The sequence below is a fragment of the Hippoglossus hippoglossus genome, chromosome 4, assembly GCF_009819705.1.
Source record: "Hippoglossus hippoglossus isolate fHipHip1 chromosome 4, fHipHip1.pri, whole genome shotgun sequence".
Classification (NCBI taxonomy): domain Eukaryota; kingdom Metazoa; phylum Chordata; class Actinopteri; order Pleuronectiformes; family Pleuronectidae; genus Hippoglossus; species Hippoglossus hippoglossus.
In genome coordinates this window covers 11,258,907-11,279,968 of record NC_047154.1, presented here as the reverse complement: position 1 = coordinate 11,279,968, position 21,062 = coordinate 11,258,907, and the positions used below count along the sequence as shown (strand labels likewise).

The 21,062-nt window shown below is 44.2% G+C and overlaps 1 protein-coding gene across 2 annotated transcripts in view; it reads right to left on the bottom strand.

The window, feature by feature from the left end:
* Positions 1–2,800: 2,800 nt before the first annotated feature.
* rgl1 (ral guanine nucleotide dissociation stimulator-like 1) overlaps positions 2,801–21,062 on the bottom strand; it is a 23,958-nt gene continuing 5,696 nt past the window's right edge. Inside the window, exons 1-18 of one of the 2 annotated variants that reach the window (XM_034582852.1) lie at positions 15,438–15,667; positions 12,934–13,044; positions 10,760–10,968; positions 10,552–10,626; positions 10,201–10,391; positions 9,975–10,099; positions 9,517–9,732; positions 9,334–9,437; positions 9,093–9,177; positions 8,294–8,383; positions 7,898–7,984; positions 7,578–7,610; positions 7,338–7,459; positions 6,898–6,987; positions 6,544–6,730; positions 5,233–5,484; positions 5,031–5,145; positions 4,241–4,542 (exon numbers count right to left, since the gene is read on the bottom strand). In XM_034582852.1, coding sequence (XP_034438743.1) covers positions 4,355–4,542; positions 5,031–5,145; positions 5,233–5,484; positions 6,544–6,730; positions 6,898–6,987; positions 7,338–7,459; positions 7,578–7,610; positions 7,898–7,984; positions 8,294–8,383; positions 9,093–9,177; positions 9,334–9,437; positions 9,517–9,732; positions 9,975–10,099; positions 10,201–10,391; positions 10,552–10,626; positions 10,760–10,968; positions 12,934–13,044; positions 15,438–15,482 — 2,325 coding nt within the window. In that variant the 5' untranslated portion in view covers positions 15,483–15,667 and the 3' untranslated portion in view covers positions 4,241–4,354. Of the gene's footprint in view, positions 4,543–5,030; positions 5,146–5,232; positions 5,485–6,543; positions 6,731–6,897; positions 6,988–7,337; positions 7,460–7,577; positions 7,611–7,897; positions 7,985–8,293; positions 8,384–9,092; positions 9,178–9,333; positions 9,438–9,516; positions 9,733–9,974; positions 10,100–10,200; positions 10,392–10,551; positions 10,627–10,759; positions 10,969–12,933; positions 13,045–15,437; positions 15,668–21,062 lie in introns of those variants that run through there. The other variant, XM_034582851.1, reaches the window with a different exon arrangement.

Genomic DNA, 21,062 nt, shown 5'->3' with positions numbered 1-21,062 from the left:
CAAACCCTTTCATGTTGACATGCATCTGAGGGAATTTGCTGTGCTCGCTCTCGCCAACGGAAGACTTGAGACTTGTGAAGTCAAGAGCTGTTTTTGAATGTAGTGGTGTGGTGAACCTGTAGACTAATGGTAGTCAAATAGTGGCCCCCGGGCCTGATCTGGCCCTCCTGCAAAAATATTTGGCCCCGGAAGTTATCTCTTTCATGTCTACATATCAACTTCTACATGATTTTTCTCAAATATCCAATAGAGAGAAATGTGAATATACTGTGGATCTGTTTGTATGTTCATATTTCTTTAATAAAAATAAAGTAAGACTTGAGTAAATTAGACCCTTAAACATGTAATATTGCCTACTCTCTATAGTCATGGAATGAAACAAATAATATAAATTTGCATATAATAACATTATTATTATATGCACGATTATTGCTATCAATAATAACATCATTAATAGCAATACCATCTATGAATATCACTCTTATTATTATCATTATAACAACCAGTCTGCTCCCAGATTTAATCCTTAAGGCACTTGTTTTATTTAATAAGTTAAGTCCAAAATAAATCAATATAAGACAAAAAAAAATCTAATATCTCTTTCACTGTACCTGGTAGATGCTGGTACTGCCACTGAACCATGTTAACAGGGTTAGCCGTATATCAGTTTGAGAATTAGAGAAACATGTGTTATATATAACTCGCATAAATGCTAGAGATTCTATCAGTGGCTGATGTGACCTTGTTTAACCTCAGAGTATAACGGGCCTACATGAGGAAAGAAACAAGGCTCCAGGAGAGGAAACAAACCGTGAACCTTGAGTCGACTGATACATTTCAAAGGTTTCAGTGACCTGATGACCTGACTGTGACACACGGTTGCAGATATCCTCTAACGACTGCAGTGCCTTTTTATAAAAACGGATGACATGAGAATAGTGCAGAGTAGGCAGATGTCACAAAGTATGATGTGGCAGCAAACCAACGTGGCTTTAAGCAAAACACAATTTCCTATTTCCAACTTCAGTGTTGTGTTGCATTATTTATTTCAGGTCGGCCAGAATGCCTGCTGAGTTTATTACTTGCTTTTGTTTCTCATAACTCGTAAGGGAACCTTTTGCTCTGTACATCTCTCACTAACAGAATTATCTATTCTCTTCTTTGTGTAGCTATCAAATTATCAGACTGTATAAACTGAACAAGCATTGTCCTCATTATTGTTATATGTAGCTGATATTGGGTTTATTTGTCCCTGTGGTGAGAGACCATCCATCTGTGCCTGTACGGCTGTAACACGAGGCTCACTGTGATGAACCAGCTTGTCAAATTTGCACTCCCGCGGGAGCAAAAGCCTTTTGTTGCCCTCAAGTAAGCACTTAATGCAGAGCAGCCACCTGTTGAAGTGTGCTCATCGTCACTCCATCTTACAGCACAGTCAACCACAAAGTACATGTAGCTCAGTTAGTGCGTGCTTCCAGCTCAATAACAAACACCGTCAGCGCCTGAGTTAAAATGTGAGTGCCGTGAAATCAAATTCAATAAAAAGGCTGAAGGTGATTTAAAGGCCTCGTCTCTACCCAATATCTGTGAAATCGATAAAACTAAAACGTGTAAAAACGATGGAATAAATACCTGAGGACAGTAGCCAAAGACACTGGTATCTGAAAATAATGAAATTCTTTTCTCATAATAAATAATGCAGGGAGGTTCCAGTGTTGTCACGGCAACAACTTATATCCAAGTAAAACATCTGAGTCCTAAGGAGGTCGGAATATATATATATATTCTGTATATAAATTACAGAAAAGGAACAAAGACAAACAAGGATTCATCTATCCATCTATCCATCCTTCATCCATCCTTCATCCTTCATCCTTCATCCATCTATCCATCTATCCATCTATTCATTATCTGTACCACTTCTCCTTTGAGAGTCACAGGGGGAGCTGGAGCCAATCCCAGCTGACATTGGGCGAGAGGCGGGGTTCACCTTGGAGACAGAGACAAACAACCATTCACACTCACATTCACACCTACGGTCAATTTAGAGACTCCCATTAACCTAACCCTAATCTGCATGTCTTTGGAGTGTGGCAGGAAGCCGGAGTACCAAGATAAATCCCATGCAAACATGGAGTGAACATGCAACACACAGAAAAACCCGACTCTGAACCAGGATTTGAACCAACAGCGAGTGGTGCTCAATCCAAAATTTTACGGAATAAACTTTAAATTATTTTGTTTGACTAGCGCAGCAAACTTCACTTCAGGATAGGAAGGTCATGACTGCTGCACTTAAGTCAGCAGAAATGTCTTCCACTCAGCAAAATGACTTGGGCTGCGTCCAGAACAGCCTCTGGTCCTTTTATTGACAATGTCAATCCTGACAGGACTGAGCATGTTGTCCATCAGGATACAAGGGTAAACTGACAGAGGCCGAGCGCTGCTGCCTTCATCCAGCCACAGCTGCACAGGCAACATGAGAAGAGCTTTGTTTGGTTGAATAAATGTACGTTAAAAATGTAATTTGAATCAACATTTAAACTGAGTTGTATTTAAATAAGACTAGAATAATCAAATGTTAAAAATCCCATGATAGAGGGTGTTTATCAGAAGATTTTTCCAAACTCAATGTGGGAGACCATCTGTGAGACTGTTTTTAGGGAGCAAATTGATCTATTGGGATAATACGATGCAATGAGCTCTTTAATACATGATGGGGCTTGATTATTAAGGGCTTTGTATGTGAGCAGCAGGATTTATAATTATATTCTGAAATCAAAAACACACAGGACAATCATTATAATAATGATAATAATTTATTTATTCAGGTAGAAGAAAAGTCTTTGGCAGTGAAGAACACAGGAGCTGGGGGTGAATTCACGAGAATGTTTGGAAAATGAAGTGCTGCATGGAGACAGACGATCGGGCCGACAGCGAAACTGCTCATTGTGATATCAACCGAGGAGCCTGAACTGGTTGCACGAAATCATGGCACAGTAGATGGACGTTGTAGAAACTACAAGCGTTAATCTGCACATGTGAACGGCTGATGGAGTGTTGGTGATGTGGTGCTGGAAATAAGGGGTGTGACCATGAGACAAGTAAAGGGGGGTTTACTGCATAAGGAGGCTTCTGTGAGTATAATGAGCTGAAGAGGTAAATAATTTCCAAATGCATCACAGTCAAAATTAACACAACAACATTTAAAATCCTCCATCAGTCTCCAATCTGGCCTGAACTGTGTAATAAAAACATATAAAAAATACAAAAAAATAGTAATTCATTTTGTGAAGAGGGACAAAACCACTCATTCTTATGTATTCACATCGGCATCTCCGAGCAACTGACAAGTGCAGCTCTGTAGTTCATATAATGAAGGGCAGAGAGGTACGAGTATGCATCAGTTTGACACAATGTGCACGGTGCTTTCCATTTCAGTGCGACACTTCCTTCATTTCCTCTCCTGTCCACCTGTTCTTCTTTTTTTTCAAACAAGCACAAGTGAGTACAGCAGCACAAATTGCATCTCAACGCCCTGAAGACAGGGCTGGTAAGGCCATTGCGTGGAGGACTTGTTAAAACCAAGTACTGGAACCAATCAGAACGAGCGCAAAAAAACGCAGCATTCTTCACACAGCTCACAATATGAGAGGGGCTGAATTCACTGTGCACACTGTGCACAGGGCAGACATGGCGGGTCCACATGTCCAACTAGGGGGAAATAACGACATCACAGCTCCTGTCAATCAGTTCATCAATATCATTCAGATCACTGTCAGAGGTCCACTCAGTCATCAATAAAGGCAACAGGACAGAAAACTCAGTCCATCTCTCCTTCTGATCCACCTTCTCTTTCTGCTTTCATCACTCTTCTTTAACTAGAAAAGTTATTACTCAGCTACACAGGCGTCACAGGACAAGAAGAAGAACATTTCAGAATACTGTTGGAGGTCAGGAGTTTGGCTGCTCCCACATGTGCAAAAACCTGTCGTTGTAAAGAGCAAATGCCACTAGGGGTCGCTGTATCACTCTATCACAGGCATCACTAGTAAAATTAAGCATAGTCCCACTGGCACAGCAGTCCAATACACATCCATGGTCTATTTTAAGGCAGGGCAAAGGGATGGCACTGTTCAGGAGGATCAAAATAAGAGTCATGGTGAAGCTCCTTCAAAAGTCTTAGAGCTCATTGGGATCAATCTGTTGCTTCTTGAAAATCCTGCATTGCTTCCGCAAGTTCATTTTGTTCTACAGAGGCTCCCAAAACCCAACCCCTAATATCCACTTCATGCCCTATGTATTGTCCTGGGTTAGGGGTATAAGGGCAAACTGCTGGGTCACGACAGTCCGGTCACAGCGTGACTTTGCTGAGTCGAAGCGAGAGGGTCGAGCGGTGCTGGGTCCGCGGGAGCGTGGAGCTGCACCGGCTTCGCAGCTGGACCGGCCGACCCGCTGAGCCCCGCACCCGCAGCAGGAAGTCGAAGTTAGCTGAGGTGTTCATGGCGTAAAAGACATTGGCGTTGTCTGGGATCACCAGCTCTGTTGGACAAAACAGAGGACAAAGGTCAGTCATAAGAGCGGGTTTAATGCTATTAGTAAGAAATAAATTGGTGGCCCATTAAGTTTGGTGCATTAAGTTTGTAAAACAGCTGATCAGGGAAATATTACAATCTACCTACTAATTCCATAAACATTGGTCTGTCTGTATGTGGAACCGTTCACCTATCGGCTTCACACTTGATGTGTGTATCAGCTGACAAGAAAATAGGCCTTTTCTAAACAGGCAGGTTTAGAAAAGGCACTGCACTAAATTATTATGATGAATTGCTTAGATCATATAGCAGCAGCAACGTTTGCTGAACTTAAATCCCTATACTGTCTATGAAAGATGTAATATGAGTAACAAGGCTTCACACAGTTTTAAAAAGGGACCTCTCATTGATCACCCAAGACTTTTAATGAACCTCAGAGGATCCAGTAGGAGGAAAAATAATAAGCTTCAATTTGGCAGCAGACCCGTGTTTTACCTCTCTCCTCAGAGATGACTTGTACCAGCTCGTATCCTTCCCCCGGCTCCACCTCCAGGTTGTGCTTCGCCATCGCTCTGGAAATGACGGCTCGGGTCTTGTCTTGATTGGTCAACTATTTAAAGGATGGAAAGAAAATTGAGTCATACAGGGTTTAACGAAAAGAGTGTTACACAATCAACACAAACACTAATTTACTCACCAGGATGCTTTTGTAGAGATTCCCGTTGCCATGCTCCAGACTGACTCGTATGATGCACGCGTCCTGGGCCTGGGTGTTATACGTCGGGGTTTGGCTCGGGGAACTGGGGGACAGGGGCGTGAGCGAGAGGGAGCGCCGGTGGGTGCAGGCGGGCCCTGGCAGGGAGGGAGAGGCCGGGGTCATGGAGACACTGGCTGTCGACGAGCTGGTGTCCATGGAGTGGAGTGAATTACATGAGGAGGATTCTGATAGCTGAGGAGACGAGAGAGAAGTCAAAATGTCACTGAAACATTACTGTACAATAATACAACTGTTTTTCATATGTTTATTAAGGGACTGCACAAAGTTTCTCATGGCAAAGTTTCTTTATCTTATTCTTCACAAATTACATTTCTTTTTTACAACTAGAAGGACAATCAGGAGAGCGCATATCTCCACCAACAGTCCCCTTATGAAACCACATTTAAATGTTCCAGATTTATTTGGATCTGCACCAAATGACTCACCCGTAACAATCAGTCCCCTGAACATGCCATGTTTATTTTCATTATGGTCTATGAATTATTCTCTGAGAAATAAAAAAAATCATAGATCTGCCACCTGATCTGGACCTGCTTCAAAATTGTATGGGTTCTTTTACACCTCATCCTTCCAAGTTTCATGATTATTTGAACAGTAATCTAACCAGCTAATAAACAAACATACAGGGGTGAAAACTTATCCTCCTTGGTGGAAGTAAAAAATGGAAAAAATCTAATATTTCCATTAGAAACGTGTCTTTGTGATTAGCATGTGTCACAATATGTTCTGACGAATTAATTCAACAACTGATCTTCATTTTCCTCACCAGAATCATCTAGTGGCAGAATAGGTTCAGGATGTCGGATCAACTATTATTAAAACATTATGTTTCCAGAAAGTGCATCATTTTTTGGAAAGTCTGCAGCTCAGCCCGCTTTCACCTCTAACTTAACAAAAAGCAGAACTACAGATATTCAGTATATATAAAATGTTATGTTTCCCATGTTGGGCAAGTTTGGTGGTTATGTAAATGACTCTGTTAATACATTTTATTAAGGTTTTAAACTCAACACAATCTTAAATCTTCTTTCTGTTTAATCTATTAGATCCAGTCAGGGACCATTAATCAACAGATAAAGATTATAAATGAACCAGCGTTAATTCTACAGCCTACTTTTATCTGTTGTCTCCAGTCAAGTCTTACGGTGGCAAACTAAAATTAGGACCAAATGATTTATATGAAGGAAGAACATTAATAATAAATGATTAATGTTATATGTCACCACCCACCTTGTTTTGCTGGGAGTCGGAGGTGTGAGTCGTGGGCGTGAGACCTTCACTGTCTGAGGGGCTGCTGGAGTCACTGGAGGACACACTGACGGAGTCCATGCTCTCCCCTGAGCTGCCAGTGGGAGGCGATCGCGGCATCTCTCTGACCGGAGAGCTGGCTGAGTTATTGTCTGTTCCAAGAAACAGCCTGGGAAGAAGAAGAGGGACAGAGTTATCACACAATAAAAATAAATAGGTCACAGACATGCAGGGCATGAATATAAGAGGGTGACACGTCTGAGCCGAGGAAAAGTATCTTCAACTCAATATGATCCATTCACAGTAGAATTAACATGTATGCTCTGATGTACTCACAGGCTGAGTCTCTTCACCATGCTTTTTCGAGGTTTGGGTGAAGTCGGACTGCTATCGCCGAAACCCTCGATCTCACAGGACAGAGAGTAGCTGCGAGAAAGAACATGAATAATACAACTTAACATTATGAACTGTTATCGAATCATGTGCTCAGTGGTTTTAGGAACAGTGTAATCTCAGAAAGGTTAAATGAAAGAGAAAGAGAAAAACGAAAAGAGTGAGAAAAGGAGAGAGGTCACAGAGTAAAGACAACAAGTACGAGAGATCAGTGGGGAGTGAAGACGTGACATAAGAACAGCAGGGAGAGCGAGGACAACGTGGAGAAAGAAGCTTCTTTTGTGCGTTTCTTAACAATGGATCCAACAGACCATGACCTCACACTCTTATGTGCTCATTATCTAATGGGTAATGGTGCAATCGAGAGAGAAAGTGCTCGTTACCTCTCCTCCTCGCTGAGCTGGGGGTGGTTTTTAAACCAGCGCAGGTAGCTGGGCTCCGCTTTCAGACAGTAGCTGTTACAGGCCGACTGAAGCAGCTTGATCTGAGCGATCAGCTCAAACTCCTGCAGAGACAGAGAGAAAACCACCTACGTTAGATTGTGTGTGACGAGCTCATCATGTGATAACTGTCATACATATAACCCTGTGAGGAGGGGGGGGGGGGGCTGCAGCTGCACTCACCCTGCGTCTCTTCTCGAAGTTGATCAGACCACCCTGCGGAGGACACAAAGAGCACGCTGTCAGACCCTGAACATCACATACCAGCGGCCGCTTAGACAAACAGCATTAGGTGGGCCACTCCAGAAATGGGCCGACAAAATTCCACACACACACGGAAACTTGGAGCCCAGTTTTCTGACGGCGGTTACACAGACAGACTCTCAGATCTGCCGAGTTGTGTAAACTCTCACACACACATGCTCTCAAATATCGAAAGACGCACACAGCTGCTAACAGGCACACACACAGTCAGCAGGTGTTGGGGGAGTTGTTTTTCCTACCTCCGCTAGGTCCGGCAGGGCTGTGTCCAACATGGTCAGGTCGGTAAGAAACGTCCCCAAGTATGGTATTGTTCCTTGCATTGCTCCCTGTGAGGAAAGAGTTATTTGATTACTTTAACAACCGAGTAAATTCACTGCGATGCCACATAAAAAGTCAGAGATTTATTTACACTGCGAGAGGGCGAGGAGAGTTTGTAAAATACAACACGGGCTTAATGCAAGTACAGCACAAAGTGCATTGAGTAAACAATGTTAACCACGTGGCTTCATCATACTGGAGCGGCTTGAACTCACTTTGCAGTACATTGCTTTGGAGGAATGTGTTGTTTAAAATGACAAAGCTCTGAAAAGACATCCATTTGTCTGGCACTGGTTGTTAAAGCACTTTTGTCTCACCATCTCCCGCTGCAGCAGGAGTCTCTTGTGGGTGCGTTTCTGGTGCTCCTTGGTGCAGCTCTCCAGACTGGCAAACTTTGAAGTGCCTTCCTGTGGGGCAAACAGAGAAAAAGGCTTCAGTGCTCGAGATTCTAGCGGGTGAATGAGCAAATGTTTCCAGGATTTTCACAGATCAAAACCCAGGAACATCTACAAAGTTGTTATAGAGAATGCTGAGTCTACAACTGCTTTTTTAGACAGGGGGCTCCAGAAAACGTCCAGAAAATTGGATCCGGACATTTTCCAGAGTTATCCTTTCACATATGCAGCAGGAGATTGTCCGTGTCCGACACATTCACAACAACAGGAAAATGTCAGAAACATTCAGGGAAGGGGTGGAGCCTGGGAAGAGCATGCAGGACATGACGTATACATTTTGCTGCAGAGATCATTTGTTTTTGTTTATTTTTGTATGATCCTTATAGCCAAAGCTCGAGAACCTGGTTATTTTTCCAAGTTGACATCTTCGTTGGCGTCTTCTACGTGTATGACATCTCTTTATCATCCTCAGATATTTGGATTGTTTTTGTTGTTTTAATTCCAGTTTTGCCTCATGTGGATTTTCCTGCTGTAATCTCTCATGGGCTCATTTAGATATTTTCGGTAAATGTTACTCAGGCTGGCAGAAGAATTTCCAGAAAATGTCCAGATCACCTGACTTGAACATTTTTGTTCTTACATACAGCCCCTCCAGAAGATTTCTGACAGCAGCTTATATTCAACTTTCAGATTCCTCAGACATGATAAAGTGAGAACTCACCCTCATGAGTAGCTCTCTGCTCGTCAGGTAGTTGTTGTGGTCGGAGAAAATGTCCGACAGCTCCTCAAACGTCTGCATGCTGTCTCTGCATCGAACACAGACTCAGGTTAGCTTACGATTGCGTGCACAGCAGCTAAAATACATAAACACTGAGGAGATCCTGTCGAATTCTGCCAAAAGGCTGATTCTTCTACCGAAACCCGCTGAGATTATCTGCATAGTTGAGAAATTGGGGGCTTACTTGTGCACACAGGCCCATACTCTTTTCAGCCTGTACAGAGGATTGGACTGCAGTGCCGACACAATGGCTCGCAGAGATGAGAAGTTTTTGCGTATTCGACATTCCTGTGACAGAAGATCAGCACGGGTCAGTCAGGAATCCACTGTTAATTCTGAAGATTTGAAATTGTGTGTTTCATCCCACCTGAGCGATGTCTATCCAGCGCTGGATGACCCGCGCTCTAACGTGCGGCCGGATCTGCTTGTGTTTGAGCACGGTGCTGACCACGCAGGCCGCCACGGCGTTGAACTGGGTGATGGTGGCTCTGACGCTGGGGGCACTGTGCTTGTTGTGCTTCTTATCCCTCTGAGACCAGATGGAGCCCAGGCAGTGGTGGGGCACAACCTTTTTAAACAGCAGCTGGAGCAGGAAAAACACACTGATGTTAGTGTGACAACACTGTAACAACATTGCAGGGATGTAACCTGCGATGTAACACACACACACAAACACACACACACACACACACACACACACACACACACACACACACACACACACACACACACACACACACACACACACACACTCACACTCACACACACACACACACACACACTGCCTCCCCTCCCCATGTGTCCAGCACATTTCCCTCCACTCACTGCGTCCATGTAGGTCAGCTGCTCGGCCACCAGGTCCGCATCAAACGACAGGAAGTCCTCGTGGACCTCGATCTCCACTTCCTCCTCTTCCCCCAGGCAGAAAGAACTGTTGCCATGGAAACCAGCTAAAAGCAGGTAAACAGGGTTGATTTGGAATTCGCTACCTGAGATGAAAAACTAAAGCGTACTGTGGAGAATAGAAATAAAAGATGATTCCGTTAGTTACCATCAGTGTCGTCCATGCCGGCCTGACTCTGCAGCTGCTCCAGCAGACCCTGCGCCCGTCTCAGAGCCTCGGAGCCGGGCAGGGCCTTACGCAGATAGTCCATCAGCCTGTGCAGACAGGGGTAGTCGGGAGGCTCCTGGAAGTCTTCAGGACACTGGTCCAGCCAGGCATGCAGGATGGAGGCCAAGACACTGTGGAGACCGCAGGAAGACGTTTGAGTGTTTAGAGAGCAGGCAGTGACAGGAGAACAGCTGAGATACATAAGAAATACTGCCGAAAACAACAATACAACGCTAGAAGGCTGTTAATGTGAAATTAACAGAGATGTGTATATATAGAAATGTATCTCACTTCCTGATGGCTCCTCTGGTTTCAGATCCTCGACATCTGTCTGGGTCTTGTTCATTTTCCTCAGTGCATCCATATCTGCAGCAGAGAATGAGGAGAATGCATATTTAAATACATATATACATATACTGTATGCATATATATATAAACCACAACAATGTAAAGTCAGCACGTTATTTGTGGCTTTTTAAAACACCTCACTCCAGCCTACCTGTCTAGCAGGAGCCGCAGCACCGTCTGTGTGCTGGTGAAGGCTCTGTAAGTGGACAGGAAGATGGAGGTGTAGGTGAGGTCGTTGTCTCCAAATGCCGTCAGTAGTGTCTCCACCAGTCGCTCCAGCGTTCCCGCGCGGATGCTGCGGATCTTGCAGGTTTCCAGCTGGCTCACCGTGTGGCCGGGAGGCAGACGATCCCCCTCCGCCTGAACGCAGATATTTGTACACAGTTAAATAAGGTTTTATAGTGACTGCCAACACTTATCTTTGTGTTTTGGGCTTTGAGTGCATGTAGTTCATTACCTCCGCCATGTTTCCATGGATGGATTAGCACAAAACTTGGTGAAAGGTTAAAAATTTAAATTAAAGTTTGGTGCCGATTTGGATCCGAAGTAGAATTTATTTTCACTTTCTTTGCGATACAGAGCACTTCATGACACTTTCATGGATTTCCCCTGGTCTTGATGAAACATTTAGGGAACTGATATCTCTAACTGTGTGAAATGTGGTGCAGCTCGATTGAATTTAGGGGGACTGTTGGCGGAGGTATGCACGTGACATCCTATTTCGTTAATTCATTCTTGTGATGTGCATTCTTTAGACATCTGAGAACAGATAAGCTCCAAACTGTTAAACAACAGGAGTCAGACAATTCAATAATAGGAGTGAGACAATTTAATAGAGGACCAAGTGGATGAATGGAGAGCAGAAGCAGTGAGGACAACAGTGACCTATATTTAACTCTCATTTGTCCAGATGTATCCGACGATTATGCTTTCTTGTCTATAAGGAAATACACCGGGCTGAGCTACACAACGAGCAGAGAGGGAGTAGAGGAAGAGGTGGCAGAGACAGGGAAAGAGAGAAAGAGAGAGAGACCTTGGTAAAGTTAGCTCACTACAACAGGAAACGCTCCAATCTGTTTTTAATCACAGCGGGCCCCTCCTCCACAGTCCCTCCAGACAGAGAGGAGGACAGCAGCAGAGCCAAGTTCTCCCAACAAAACCCCACCGATAACAGCTCAGGACACAGCACAAACGTGATTATCTATCTCTGCGAGGCGGCCCGCTGTGCACTCTCACAGATGGGGAATTTACAAAACATAAAAAAAATCTACAAATTCTGCAACCGAATCCACTAATTACTATGCACACTGTAAACAATACACAGAACATAGGCCTGTAATCCCACTGATTGTAATTGCTGTTATTCACTGACAATTGACTGTTTGGAGTAAATACGCTGATGGGATTGCTGCTGCTGCTGCTGTAGAAAGTGGCCATGTTGTTTTAATTAGCTCGAGTAGAGCTGGCAGCATCTGTCGCTGTCAATACATCAATACAGTCTTAAAGCCTCCGAGCTAGTTCTTCTCTCATGAGCCAGTCCCCAACCATGGAAGACTAAGAGACAAACCTTTTTTTGAAATCCTCATAAACACAGCAAAACCTCATATATCCGACTTTCTGTTAACTCCTGCATTCTTGTAGTTGTTGCAGAGAAAACTGGGGATAATACCTCTAATTGGCCCTTCAGTGTAGTATAATAATACACTGCGTAACATCTTATTATGCTGATATAAACAGCACGGAGGAGGAAACAGTAATGCCTCATATGCGCTGAAAAAAAAACTGCACAACTCAAGGGAAAACTTTTAATACCCCCGCTTTTTTTTTGTCATAGCAGCATTTCATAGAACACCGCCGTACAAAGGAGCGAGCAGTTTCAATAGTTGGCAGCCGGAAAAGTCAGGAAATCACATGCTTTGGCTGAACAGCCCCGGTCTGGGGAAACTGTTGATTTTCAGCGTGCAGTGTAAAAGGTGTAGTCTAAACTGAGAGATTTACAGCTCAGATGTTAGAACAACAACAGCCCCGGTGGAGCACAGGGCTGAGAGACGGCCCTCGGTTGAAAGACGCAGTCTGTTTAAAACAATAGAGATTAGCTTTTTTCCTTTTATTAAGCTCTGGAGGATGCACACAACTCATTGGGTTGTTTTCATAATCCATCTGCACATGATAATTTCCACATTAGAACCTGTTCCACTATAAATAAACCTGTGGGGTTTACCATTTTATCACAACGGGTTGAGAAAGTGGGAAAAGGTTTTGTATAATCTGTAGCTCAGCATCAGCTGTGTCACAGTGTGAGACGTCAGTGAGGCCTCTACTCACCCCCAGCCATCTTGCTCCCTTGTTGGCCGCCTGCTGAATCTGAACCCTCTTCAGTGTCACATTGTAGATGGCTCCTTCCTCAACTTCCTCCCCCCAGTCCTGCACCGAGCTCTGCGAGGAGAGAGGGAGAAAAGATATTAGGACACCTCCAGAGGAGAGGAATAAAACAATACACAACGAATTCCTGCTCGCTGCAGAGCTATAACTTCCATGTCATTTTGATAGCAATTTGCCCTATTGGAAACCTAATTGAGGAAAGCAGATGGAAGAATGAGAAAACACAACCACAGCACTCACACAAACTAGGTAGAGAGGGACTGAGATGTAGTAAAACATCAAGAATGACCGACTCCCCAACCCCCACCAATGCTGCTCGCCAGGCCTCCCTCCCTCCTTCCCTCCCCATCTTTACTCCCTCTATTAATCCCTATCCATCTCTTTCACCGTGTCTCTCTGGAGCTAAAGTCAGAGCTGCATGAAAAAACTTGAGATAAGAACCAGAACGGATGAAACGCGCTGAAATATGCACGGAAAATGTTTCTTTGTTGATATGTCTCCGTCTGTTGTTTCAGCCTAATTACACAAGCCAAGAGAGTTTGATTACAAATCGGCGTCTCCAGAGCTCAACCACGCTAAAATCAACTTGTAAGACTAAATGGATTTTAGCTCAAGTGGCAGCAGTGGACCCATATGTAGTGAGTCTGTCTCTGGTTGTAAATCACTGATAAACAGCCGAGCGCACAAACAAATAGAGAGGGAGCAGAGAGAAATCAAAATACAAATCTCAAGCTCAGGGAGAGAGCGAGAGCAAACAAGAGATCTGCTGAGACATCAACAGACGCAGACAAAAACAGAGGCAGGGAGACAGCGAAGGAGAGAGACTGGCCAAACAGAAACAACCACGCGTGCAGTATTATGGCCAAGTCCTCACACACACACACACACACATGCACTCAGGCAGCATCAGCCAAGATCACTCTCACTTGTCCCCACTTTCATTTGCACAGCCTCAATGGCAAAGTCCGAAGCCTCTGCCCAAACAGAAGGGGATGCCAGAAAAGAGGTCAAAGGTCAAAGTCGGCGTTAACAGGCTGAATGGACCGTCCTGGAGGCCTGGTGGCACTCAGCCATGACTCAAGCGTGTTTGGGTTTGAACAGAAACATGTGCTGCAGAATTGAAAAGAAAGTCCTCAGACTGAAAACACAAAGATATAAAGGAAGAGGAGGAGTAAAAGACGGGGGATTTTAACTGGAGTTGACAGATGAAATCGCACGGTCTGTCTGTGTCTTTGCAGGTCAAATGCTATATTTGTCTGAAACATGTGTGTCCCAGTATCCTGTTTGTATGGTCAGCAACATGCAGTCTCTCTATCTGCTGCTGGCTTCAGCTGTTGCTGGCCGGCCGGCTGGATGGATGGATGGCTGGCGCAGAGACAAATAAATACATCAGTGCATGAGTCATGCAGTCCACACACTCCCAAAACAATAGCGGGAGGTCTCGGTGCTGGCCGGGCCCCGGCTGCTGAGTTCACAGTCTGCACACACACACACACAGCCTGCCATAGAGATGTTTTTCAGAGCAGGGTTTAAAAAGGAGAAGCTGTGCTCACTGTGTGCACCAAAGCTTGGTCTGATTTCAGCTTGGAAACCAAAACAATCACATATTTCCATTCACCAGAATATGGAGCTATCAGAAACAATAGGGAGCAGATACAGAGCCCATCGAATGAGGCGGTGTGAGGTGTAAACAGGGGACGACATGTTTACTCTGTATCCTCCCACAGAAGATGCTCCAAAATAAGTGCACAGGAAGAGGACACTGCATGGAGGCCACAGAGGCAACGGAGTACCCTATCTCAGCTCATGTATTGGAGCTCATCTGCCTATCAGCCCATTAGATGCGTGTGAAACAATACTCCTGAGATAACAACAGCAGTCGAGTTGAGTCTTTTGGGCGCTGATCTGTTGGCTTTTGTGCTTTTCTCGGCTGGACGCAGCTGGGAGCCGCGCAGAGAGACGGTGATGGCCCCGGGGCTCGTCAATTGTTCCCACACTATTTCACTGCAGGCCCCCAGACAAAAGTTTTCATATCCACCATCAGGGAGGGGAAACTTCAGATCGAGTTCATACACTGGTGCAGCAGAGGAGAGCGTTTTTTTCTATTATTATTATTATTATTCGTTCCCTCCTTTTCACGCACGTTTCCAAAACTTTACGCACCAACTTTACAATGAAACCGCGGTTCAAATCTGGTTTAAATGATTAACACTCAGTGTTCAACTGTTCCCCGCTTTCCCCTCCTCCTCCTCTGCTCTCCCCCTTTATCCGCTACTTTCCCAAGCCTACAAACACCCCCTCCTTCCCCCCCCCACCCACCCTCTCTTTAACATCCCTCCCTCTCCCCCCCTCTCCTCAAAACCACAAACTCAACAACAGAGCGCACAGGATGGAAAACCAGGAGAATTTCTTTTCTTTCTGTTTTGTTGTTGCTTTTTTTTTTTTACCATTTTAGTTTTCCAGGCGAACTTCATGGTGAGCGTTTCTCTCATGATCCGAGGACAGCATCAGAGCTCGGGGGGGTAATCCGACAAGGAAGAGAAGAAGACGTGTTCCTCTTTTAAAGATGTGTGTCCTCCTGCTCCCCAACCGCACACTCTCTCTCTCTCTCACACACACTCCTCCTTGGTCTGCTTCTCTTTGACTGTCACTCTCCCCTCTTCTACTGCGTATCTAAACCAAACCCCTCCTCCTCCTCCTCCTCCTCCTGCTCTCACTCACAACAGTCCCGTTCAAACTCCTCCTCTTTCTGCCCGACCCTCGTCAGACTGACAACAACGTGCGCCCTCTGACGCGCGGCTGTGAGTTGTTTGCGCAACGCGACAGATCCATCAATCTGTTGCATGTCAAATTCACCTCGAGCAAATTACTCTTGTTTTTTTGGTGTGAACACATTTCCTTATTTCTCGAAATGAAATGGACACACATCTCCACGATAGTTTGTGAAGTTTATTATGAGACAAAAGTTAAATTAAAATAGTGAGTTTAATTTATTAGTAAAGAAACGTTGATTTTAGTAATTTACCAGTTCATTTACCAGTTACTAATTTAGTGATTTAATAATCTAATTTGACTCGATCTTTAGAAAAGAAAGGTTTACAACACATGTACTGTGTTGAAACAGACAATGAAAATGATCGTTGGCTTTCCTAATTATTACAAACATTATTTTGTGTTTGTATGCTTTGGTGAGCTTTTTAAAAATTATTATTCACAATTACTTTACTGTTTTATTAAATATTTGTTAAAGTACACTTATTGAACTGTTTGTTTTTCCATTTCAAATTAAGCCTCTCATTTAGTCTCATGTCTGTCTTAAACTAATAATAATAGCTCGGTAGTATACCTCCACCAAGGCCCATCAGTCCCCTTGTATACAAGCTTCACCATATTGCAAACAATGATAAATATGTGTTCCCTTAATATTACAGATTTTTTTTTAATCAAGATTCATGAATTATTCCCTGTCAAATGGTGATTTGGTTCGTTGTTTTTGTGTAATCTTGCTCACAAACACACAAATCAACCAACAGACTGGGGTGAAAACTTCTGGACAGATCTGAATTATTTAGTGATTTGAGTTTTTTTCTTTAAATGTATATTCTCATTTTGTATCATGTCTGAATCAAAAAAAGAGGCTTTGACTCTCTGAGTTTAGTCAGAATCTTGAAATTGATTCAGTGCAAAATCTCTTTGTTTGTGCAGATCCCCAGACACCCACTTCATTTGACTATCAAATGTAGATTTGCTGTGATTATGCCGCCATCACTTACTCTGAGAGGGTGAAGTGACGTGCTGGGGGACCTATAGCCGTCCTGTGTGTGAAGCAGCTGCGGCCTCACAGTCCCTGCGTGGGACAATACAAGGAAGACTGTGGATGCCGTCACTAGTACTGTGTATTGTCAGAGACGGGAGAGGAGAATGGGCCGAGTGTGTGAGAACGGACAACACTGTTCCAGTGTGAATGTGCCTGCACATATACTCAGTCTGCCCACTTGTGTGAATAAAGGGGAAGATATGAATCAAACACTGACTTTGTGAGGGGTCTTTTTCTACAGAGTTGTATCATAATCATGAATCAATTGTGAACAAGCAGCGGTTCATACATTTACATTTCCAATCAGTCAGATGATCAAATACAGTGTCAGAAGGAGACAATAAGAACTTTATGATAACCACTGTTTTCGGGATCAGTGGGAGACCTGCTGCCATCCACTGTTCGTGTGTGTGTGTGTGTACGTGATATGCCTACCCACTCTTCTTGCTCCCATAACACCAACGTGTAACTCCAACGTCACACAGCGTCACCGAATGTCACGCACACACACACAAATACTGATGCACCCACAAACACGCACAAAAAGGTGCCAAATGGCACCATTACCCCCGCCTCATCTTTGCTGAGAGGGCACCAAAGGGCCAGGGAAGCCTTTTCTCCGTCAGCGATCAAACTGTATGTTTGATCAGCTCTCCCTCTTGCTGACTGTTCATCATGCTGTATATCTGGACTGGCTCCAGTTCCCAGGCCAAGCTGCCCCGGTGTCCACCAGGGTCTCTGGAGCTCTGGGAAGCCCAGAGGGGCAGTGGGAAGGTTGTGGCCCCGTACGACCCCCAGCTCTGCCCCAGGGGGATTGGAGTGTTGGTCTCACAGTGGGAGTGATGTCATATCTCAGGGAAAACAAGAGGTCTGACTAATGTGACAGATGCTGCTCCAGCTGATGGACGAGCAGATGACTGCACATGTTCAACTTGAGATGTCAAGTCTAGAATCATCATTTGTTGAGGAAGGATTCAGACCAAAAGGTGAAAATATCCAAAGCAATGTCCGATTCATTTCAATTTTAATTGTATGCACCTAATCACAACAAGCATTTCACCAACTACTAAGGTCAAAACCTAACAAAATTATAGAGAAACCCAACAGTTCCCGTTAATTAACATTAACATAAAATAGTTTAATAATTAATCTGAAATTAATCAATAATAACTGAAGCTGATCTAAGTTGTTTTCATTATTTAGTCCAACAGTACATCCCTTATGAACCTGTAATATTCGTACGTAACACATGAATCTCTAAAGTACACACTACACAAACTGATGGACCAACTTAAAAAATTGCTTCAATTGCTAACACACTAATAAATAACAAATTTATTAACAAATTACTGAATTTGATTTGAGATGTTGCAATTATTTTGTGTTTAACCAATTGAAGTAAATTTTTTTGGGTTATAAACAATTACAAATTTAAATTGTCTAATTAATATATCTCTATAGCTATCAAATTAATGAAATGTCATGGACTAGTAGAGGTATAAAATGCAAATACATCTGAGTATAGTGCAACATTACCTGTTGCCTGAATGCAACAGAGTATAACATATAAGTGATCACCGTCTTCATGTTTCTATGTTTGAAAGGCTAATAGATAATGCACATGATGCTCCTGCACTACAGTTCAGGACAATCCTTACTCCAAGTTCTCCTTCCACTTGGAAGACGAATGACGCAATTACACTTAGGAAAGCCCTCGATGAGGATAGAGCAGTTTTTCTTTGTTTATGATGGGTTCCTGCCATTACTGGACTTCCTAAAGCAGCTCTTAATTCTCTCTGTTCCACAAAGTACGAACAGGGAGCTGCAGCACATGCACAAAGGGGACAAAAACAGGAGGAGCACTGCTCGCTCTGTTATTGCACCAGTGTGGGGAAAAAACGCACATTCCAGGAAATCTCCCACTTCCTGCCTCCGGCCTCCTGACTCCAGCGAGGCTGCTGTCCTCATACCTGACTGGCTGCAGAGCCTCTCTGGCCCGGAGCGTGCTCATAAAAGCAGACCAATAAGAAAGCGGAGGAGAGGAGGAATAAGGAGATTCCTTATAGAAGCAGATAGAGCTGGAGAAACATTGCAGTTCACTATGGTGAAAAAAATAAAATGAGGACAACAAATGAGAGGGTCCTGGGTCGCATGTTTAATGTCTCAGTGTTTACATCGGAGATAAGAAGGTTGTGTAGTCAAGACAGCACATAAGACACCATTGAGATTAACTTGAAAGGACATTATCTCTGCGTGTGAGTGTGTGAGGAGGAGACGGAGACAGACAGGAAAGAGTTCACAGCACAGTCAGAGACTGAGAGGATCCACACTGGATGAGAGACAAGCATGAGGCAACAGGGCCATCCTGTGCTGGCTTCCACAGAAAGACTGATTTCCCATTTCCGAGCAGAACAGAGACACACTCCTTTTCCCTCCCTGCTGGAGACACATACGCAGAGCAGAGGAGACTCATCGTTTCAGGCAGCAGGAGGAGTATCAGCTGTGACAGCTGCAAACATCTCCAGTGGAAGGTTGTTGCGTAAAATCGAAAATTAAGAGGTTATTTTCTGCCACTATATCAGAACAAAATGTGTCAGTGCATCCACAGTCGGCCTCTTTACAGATGTTTTTAGGTCATGTTTGTGTCTGTGTGTGTGTTCTTGTACTTTACTTGTTCTTTTACTTCTTTGTCAGGACCACTTTGACTTCAAGACATTTAAAACGCTCGTCACTTTTATTGAACTGTTTGGGGGTTAAGACTTTGATTTAGGGTTCAGGTTGGAATAAGGTTGGTGCTATAGGCAAAGGTTTATGTCAATGAATGACCTCACAAAAATAGAGGTATGTGTGTGTGTGTGTGTGTGTGTGTGTGTGTGTGTGTGTGTGTGTGTGTGTGTGTGTGTGTGTGTGTGGGGGGGGGGGGGGGGGGGGGGTGTGGGGGTGTGTATGGGGGGTTGCAGGGTCAAATGTACTTATCACACTTGGCATTTCCCCTTTTGTTGTTTTTGTGTGGTGTAGCAGCGGTTTTGTGTTTCCACAGCATACTGCCCAGTAGAGGGCAGAGTTCATGAACCACTGGGGTTTGTCCAGTCAGCAGAGATCTTAACCAGACCAGGCCACAGCAGCAAAACCCCCAAGAGGGTTGGATTTATGTTGCAGGGTCAGGGTGTTCAGCTATTACTCAATAAACCAAACCATGAGACAGTGTAAATAACTGGAATAGGTTCGGTTAAGATCAGCGTCGGCGGTGCACTCCAGTGGTAAAAACGATAAAACAGAGATGGATAAGGACGCGTCAGGTCGTCTCTCATGAGACACACAGCTGCATTTTCTGTCTCTTCATCGCTCAACTGAAGCCTTTGTTCAACACATTAAAAGCTCTGTCTGCCTCTCTCTCCCTCTGCACTTATGTCATGTCCCTGCTCCTCACATCTATTGTCCTGGCTGTTGTCGAGCTCTCCCTCTCTCCCTCTCTCTCTGTGTGTGGACTGGTGACATCATTGGTTTCCAGTAAAGTCCAGAGCTGCAGACAAGAGACCCCTCCTCCTCCTCCTCCTCCGCACTTCACATCAAGACTAAAAGCAACACACATCAAGGAAAATCCTTGTTCAGGTCAAGTGCTGCTTTAAGTTTCATTAGTATTAAATCTACCAAATCATGTTTAGACTGCATGAAATTGTGAGGTCTCAACAACAGCCTCCATATGGGTTCAGCTGGTCCGTTCCTCTAAATCGAGGTTAATCCACTGAAGGTGCTTTCAGGTGCTTTAGGACGAGTTACGTTAAATCAGACCAGCACCAGCACAGACAACACAAGACACACACACACAGAGCCCCTCCCCTGTCGTGGGGCCCCTGTACCCTGACCCCCCTCGAGATCTAAGCCTGGCTAAGCCTTGAATGAATCGGTCTGGACTGGCTCGGTTTGTCTGTCTGACCCCTCCCCAGCTAATGAGAGCAGGACCATCTGTTGCCCAACAAATACATGTGGCCCTGACGTTGTCTCTATATTGTACGCAACAACAACAACTGGTAACAGACTGGTCACAATGGTGCTTTGCTGCCAAAACCTGAAACCACAGTTCATCAGAATGTGCGGAGTCACACTCACTTCAAGCGTTGTGTTATTTCCAGTTATACTTTATGAAATGGTTTGTTCTGACTGTGGGAGAGACTTTGCTTTGTTTCATTTCTGCTGCCTATGTTTCACATTTCACACTCGTCTGCAGTTATGTTAGTGTCAAAGTGAAGTATGA